Source organism: Wasmannia auropunctata, unplaced genomic scaffold, assembly GCF_000956235.1.
Source record: "Wasmannia auropunctata unplaced genomic scaffold, wasmannia.A_1.0 LD319774.1, whole genome shotgun sequence".
In the NCBI taxonomy this organism is placed as follows: domain Eukaryota; kingdom Metazoa; phylum Arthropoda; class Insecta; order Hymenoptera; family Formicidae; genus Wasmannia; species Wasmannia auropunctata.
This window is the reverse complement of record NW_012043116.1, coordinates 1-5,849: the sequence shown is the minus strand read 5'-3', so window position 1 is coordinate 5,849 and position 5,849 is coordinate 1. Positions and strand designations below refer to the sequence as shown.

Here is a 5,849-nt window from a genome sequence, read left to right as displayed (position 1 = left end):
TTACTGTAGTAAATTTTTATGTTTAGCTCTTAAAAATGTAAAAGCAATTTGGACTCATGGAGGTCTTCTTAGCACACAAGAAGCTATTTGGAAAGGTGTACCAATAATCTCAATGCCTTTCTTTATGGATCAAAAGCCTAATACACAAATATTAGTGTCTAAAGGCGTTGGCATATATTTGGACATCAAAACTTTGTCCACGCAGATTATATTACATGCAGTTGAAGAAATAATTTACAATGAAAGGTATCATATATCGATTATGTTTTAATATCATAATTATTATTCAAGCACTATGAATAATATAATAATTTTAAATAATGTCTAAATTGATATAGAAATTGATTTAAAATGCTTGTGAAAACATTTGTCTAAAAACATATTATAAAATTTGTTTTTTGTGTTTATATGTCAATTCATCTTTATCTTTAATTAAGATGCGCTATAGTTTGTGTTGTATTACTTTATTAATGGTTAAATATTTTTAATGCAGTTATGCAAGAAACATGAAACGATTATCTAATGAATTCAGAGATCGGCCATTGCCGCCGTTAGATTTAGCTGTTTGGAGCATTGAATACACCGCTCGTCATCCAAATGGAAGTTTAGTATCGCCTCTTAGATCTCAGAGTTGGATAGAACAGAATCTAATTGATGTGTATGCGTTTTTATTTTTTATTCTTATCATAATATTATTAAGTATATACTTTATAATAAAGATAATCATTAATTTATGTTGTAATCATACATCAAAATTGAGTAAAAATAAAGAAGCATAATATCAACGTAAATATTGTATGTAATTATTGCAATTAATATTAACCTGTAAAGGCTACGTCTCTTTTAACATCTATAAAGAACATCTAAGTGCGAATTCTCACCAAGCGTTTTTAAAGTGTTATATCTTCTGAAAATAAAAAGCAAAACGTTTTTTCAATGTAAAATTTTCTGACTAATCCATTAGTGATATTAAATTTTTGAAAAAAGTACTTGTACGTAATTGTTTTTAGATCTGCGTGTTAAACAAAACCATTTCTGGGAAAACTAGAAAAAAGCTTTTTCAATAAATAACTGCCATTTTTTTAGTTTTTACTAAAATGACACAAACCTTACTGGATTTTGTTAATGAAATGTAGTATTTTAAGTAAAAAATAGTTTTAATTGAATAAAATATAAATAATTTTTTTGGTAGTAAAAAGTTTAAGTTTTTTCGCATCCAAACGAATTTTCAATGTGCCTCAAACAATGGCTAAGGCGCAAATGATCCTTCGGATCTTTTTACTTCAAACAGAGTACAAACTTAATTAACGTAGTGAAAGAAAACCGCCAAATTTATCTGTTCTTAAATGCTCACCAGTTGAAAATTTTGTGGGTGCGAATTCGCACTGAGGTGTCCTTTACGGGTTAATTGTTATTGTAATTAGAAGTAATTTATGTTAATCTAAAAAAATAAAGTTATTGTACAAATATAGAAAATATAATATTAATTGTATAAATGTTGTAATTGATACTATTTTATTTTGTAATAAAAATTACTCAAAGTTAGAAAATATTTAAATATTTAAATAATAAATTTTCTAATATCGAATTTAATTTTTACTAATATTAGAAAATTTTAAATATTTTTGATAATTAATGTAAGCTTTTTTCTTATAAGAATAGTGTATAAAATAAAATAATACTTTATTATTTAGAGAAATTATTTATTTGAAAATTTTTAACAAATATTAGCATTTTTGTAATTTGTACTAGAATTTGTACTTGAATTTAAAGATATGTATATGTCTTGAAGGTGTTTCAAGAAACATTTTTAAAACGTACATATGTATCATTTAGTAAATTATTTAGATGTACAGAGTTTTCCTGAAGTACATTGTGACACTTAAGGGGACAATTCTTTGGTTTATTTTATGAATAATGTTCATCTAAACATGTGTTTTAAACGGCTTAGTCTCCGAAATGTAAAATGTTTAAAAAAATTTAAACATGTAGTAATAATATTAATATTAATATTTTTGTAGTAATACCTTTTTAGTAAATAAAAAGATTGAAGTAGATTTTAAATATATGAAAATAAATAAATATAAATAATATCGAGAATGTTAAAAGACAAAAGTAAAAGAATTTTAAACTATCAAAATTAAAAAAAGGATGATTAATAATTATATAACTTTTAAAATGCCGTTATATAACAACAACAGCCAGAAATAATTTATATACATATATCTTAGATTAATAATTTATAATATAATTAATAAATATATGTATATATATTATATATATATTATAGCAACAATAATTTTCAAAAGAATAATTAAAATTTTTAGTAATTTATCTACTTTTTACGTGGACGTTATAGTTACCATTTGTCGTATCTTGCGTCCTTGACATGTGCGAGCAATCCATCTCAGTTATTTTATTACAGAATAACTGCTATGAATGAATTCAGACCTTATGTAAGAATCTATTTATATCCGATTTCATCGTGACCGAGTGACCGAGAAAATTGAGTATTAATAATAAATTATTATTTATTTTAATATCAAATAATAATATTTACATGCAACATATTTATATGTTAAATATTATAAACACGTTTATTGACAAAAATTAATCTAAGATCGTAAACAAATTTTATAAAATTTATATCACAATTATTAACGAGTAGTATTAGTATTTGTATTATTTATTTCTTGTAAATTAATAATAACAATTTTCAACTATAGCACTTGAAGCGACATAACAGTATGAAAGATATTGTGTATTATATATGTATTATTAATGATTTATTTATTCATTTTTTTTCTTCCATTTTTTTAATGCTTATATAATTGATACTTGTCCATAAAATATCGATATTGTCAATTCTGCCAGGCTGTTACGTAAAGCGATGTTACGATAAACGCTTTCATGTTGAAATGAGAAGAGGGGGAATGCTACACTACTAGACGTACTGGACATACATATTTGGTCTTGTTGAAAGCGTGAAGCTTTCATGCGTGAAGCTTTATACAACAATGTCAAACTGTTTTACTATGTTATTTTATCTTATTTGTTGTAGTTTAATGGGCCTTATGACAGCGTCGAAACCGTTGTCAATTTTATTTATAGAACCTATTCCATCGATTAGCCACCACGTCTGGGCAGTGAATTTGGTTAAAGGATTGCTTCGCAAAGGCCATCATGTGCACGTAGTGAGCATACACGAGACTAAGGTCGAAGATAAACTCGCGCAGAACTTGACATGCACTGTAAGTAAACGATACCCGAAATACTTGGAATATTCCGTACAAATCAATTATTTGCAGTTTACATAACAAATGAGAGAATATAATTTTTCTATTTAAGAGATTATGTCATCTTTGAGATTTTAGAACAAAACCTAAAGTTTGGGATATTTTTGTGAGTAAATGGATAACTTTATTTAAAGTCTGTTTAGAAGACAGTATTGTACATATATAAGAAACTAAAAAAATATTTTTTTCTGATGTCCAAAATGGCGGCGCATTAGCCTACACTTGCAAAATCCCCTTTTTTTTCTATCGCTGTACAGGATTCCAGGTACACGGTTTGACCTTGAACAAAACACAAAGAATTTTCATTATCTACGTATTAAAGACTAATGAAGTACGTAGAGGTTTTTCAAAATATTGATTTTTTTCAAAATGACAGCTATTTTAAGACATATACTGGCGAAAAATACACATTTTTTGTGAAATAGCTGCCACTTTGAGAAAAATCAAATCTTTAATATGTAGATAATGAAAATTCTTTGTATTTTGTTCAAGATCAAACCATGTGCCTGGAATCTTGTACACCAATTTAAAGATACAGAAAAAAACGATTCCGCAAGTAGGCCAATGCACCGCCATTTTGAACATTAAAAAAATAATAAATAAAATATAAAAATATTTTCTTTGCTTTCTGATATATATACAATTATGCCCTCTAAATAGATGTTTAATATAGTTTATCTATTTACTTACAAAAAAATCCCAAACTTAGGTATCTTTTAAGGTCTCAAAAGTCTCGAAAGTGGCCTAATCCTTTAAAAAAATGTTGTCTTAAGTCTAAGATGCTTTCGGAGATTCTTATTTATCATATTTTCACAATTCACATATTTTCTTCTGTACATAGTAAAATGTATATTTATTTTTAGGTATTTGACGTAATGCAAACTTACGAAGAAGCTGAGGATTATAATCCGTCTGATTGGGGAGAGTACAGTGTGATTTATACAGCGTATTTTACATACCAATGGGGAATCCTAGCATGCGATACAGTGACAAAAACTAAAGCAGCGAAAGAACTTTTGGAAATGATCAAAACTGTTGAGTTTGATGTCATAGTGCAAGATATTACATTAAATCAATGTTTCCATGGATTATGGGAGGTAAAAATAAAACAATCGTCAGTGAAATATTCTTATTTAACGTTTAACTCACTTTTAAACTGCAAGCGATTCAAGTCATTGCTTCATAAATCAAATTGTGTTTTTGCGTACCAAGTGCGTAGTCATCGTTTATAGCCTTTATTGATGATATCTTTTATAACACAAATTAGAATAAGCAGCTCAGTAAAGTAAAAATCATTACTACGATGTTATTAATGATGTTCAACACGTAACGTTTTTAAACATGTTATGTTTAACGTTGAATATAACATTATTAGGTATACGAACTTTTTATCCGTCTTATAAAAATAATGAAAAATTTTGACATCAAAGATATGAGTCATGCAACTAAATTATATTTTTTTATAGTATTTGTTTTTATATGATATAAATATATGTATATGAAATAGATATGTATAAAAATAATATAGATATAAATACATATCATTTTAGCATTATTTAATAAATATGACGAGATTTTTCTCTAGAATAATACTTAATTTATTTTATTTTTTCTATTTTTTACAAAATTACAAGTCTAACTACTTCTATTGTAATTCTATATGTATTTATTGTTTTAGGTAGCTAAAAGTAAGCCACCCGTAGTAGGATTTATGCCATTTGGTCCTGCACCTTGGCTCAAGGATTATGTCGGTGGTCCAAGTTATCCAACTGTTCGACCTTACCCACATGCAGCCATAGCAAAACCCGTAGGCTTATGGCAGAGATCATTGAATGCTCTGTATTTCGTTGTGGATGATCTTATACGATATTATTATTTCTTACCTATTATTCAACGGCAAACTGAGAAATACATAGGCCACGCTATTAGACCATTACATGAAATAGAGAAAGATAAAATTAATATTGTTCTAATCAATAGTCATCCTGCATTCGAACCTGGAATTCCAATGCCGCCGAACAGCCTAGAGATTGGAGGACTTCAGGCCGTGCAATCTAGCGAAATAGTTGGAACGTATCCCAAGGTAGGAGATTATTGTTTTATTTATTTAAAAAATTGCAAATATTGCAGAAAAATGTTGGCATAGAGTTGTGAATAAAATAGGAATAGAAAAATTAATGAAATACTAATTGATTTATAATTTACATACATGAAAACTTTCAAACTAACAAAAAGATTTAACACTTTGCTTTAAAGCCTCTTTTTCGTTTTATTCCAAATATTGTATAACAAGGAAATATTGATGAAATTAATCAGATTATGGACTTAATTAAATCAGCAAAAATGTTAATTTTATGCAATTTTAATATTATAAGAGTTTTGCATTTATTTTTGATTATACTAGCACTACAGACACGCGCTTCGCGCGCGCTATTTAATTGCACTTTTACTTTTTACTATAATTGACTATAATTATACATCAACCTCAATGCATACAACTGTCAAAAATCAATGTAATGACAGCCGCTTACGAAGTTAGCGCAGCGAGAGAAC

General features: G+C 27.2%; 2 protein-coding genes across 2 annotated transcripts; both read left to right on the top strand.

The window, feature by feature from the left end:
* Positions 1-32: 32 nt before the first annotated feature.
* LOC105460549 (UDP-glucuronosyltransferase 2B1-like) lies at positions 33-791 on the top strand. Its single transcript, XM_011707002.1, has 2 exons — positions 33-246; positions 494-791. The coding sequence occupies exons 1-2, from the start codon at positions 113-115 to the stop codon at positions 777-779; spliced, it is 420 nt and encodes a 139-aa protein (XP_011705304.1). The 5' UTR covers positions 33-112; the 3' UTR covers positions 780-791.
* A 2,144-nt stretch (positions 792-2,935) lies between these two features.
* LOC105460548 lies at positions 2,936-5,626 on the top strand. Its single transcript, XM_011707001.1, has 3 exons — positions 2,936-3,251; positions 4,160-4,393; positions 4,975-5,626. The coding sequence occupies exons 1-3, from the start codon at positions 3,018-3,020 to the stop codon at positions 5,440-5,442; spliced, it is 936 nt and encodes a 311-aa protein (XP_011705303.1). The 5' UTR covers positions 2,936-3,017; the 3' UTR covers positions 5,443-5,626.
* The last annotated feature ends 223 nt before the right edge of the window (positions 5,627-5,849 follow it).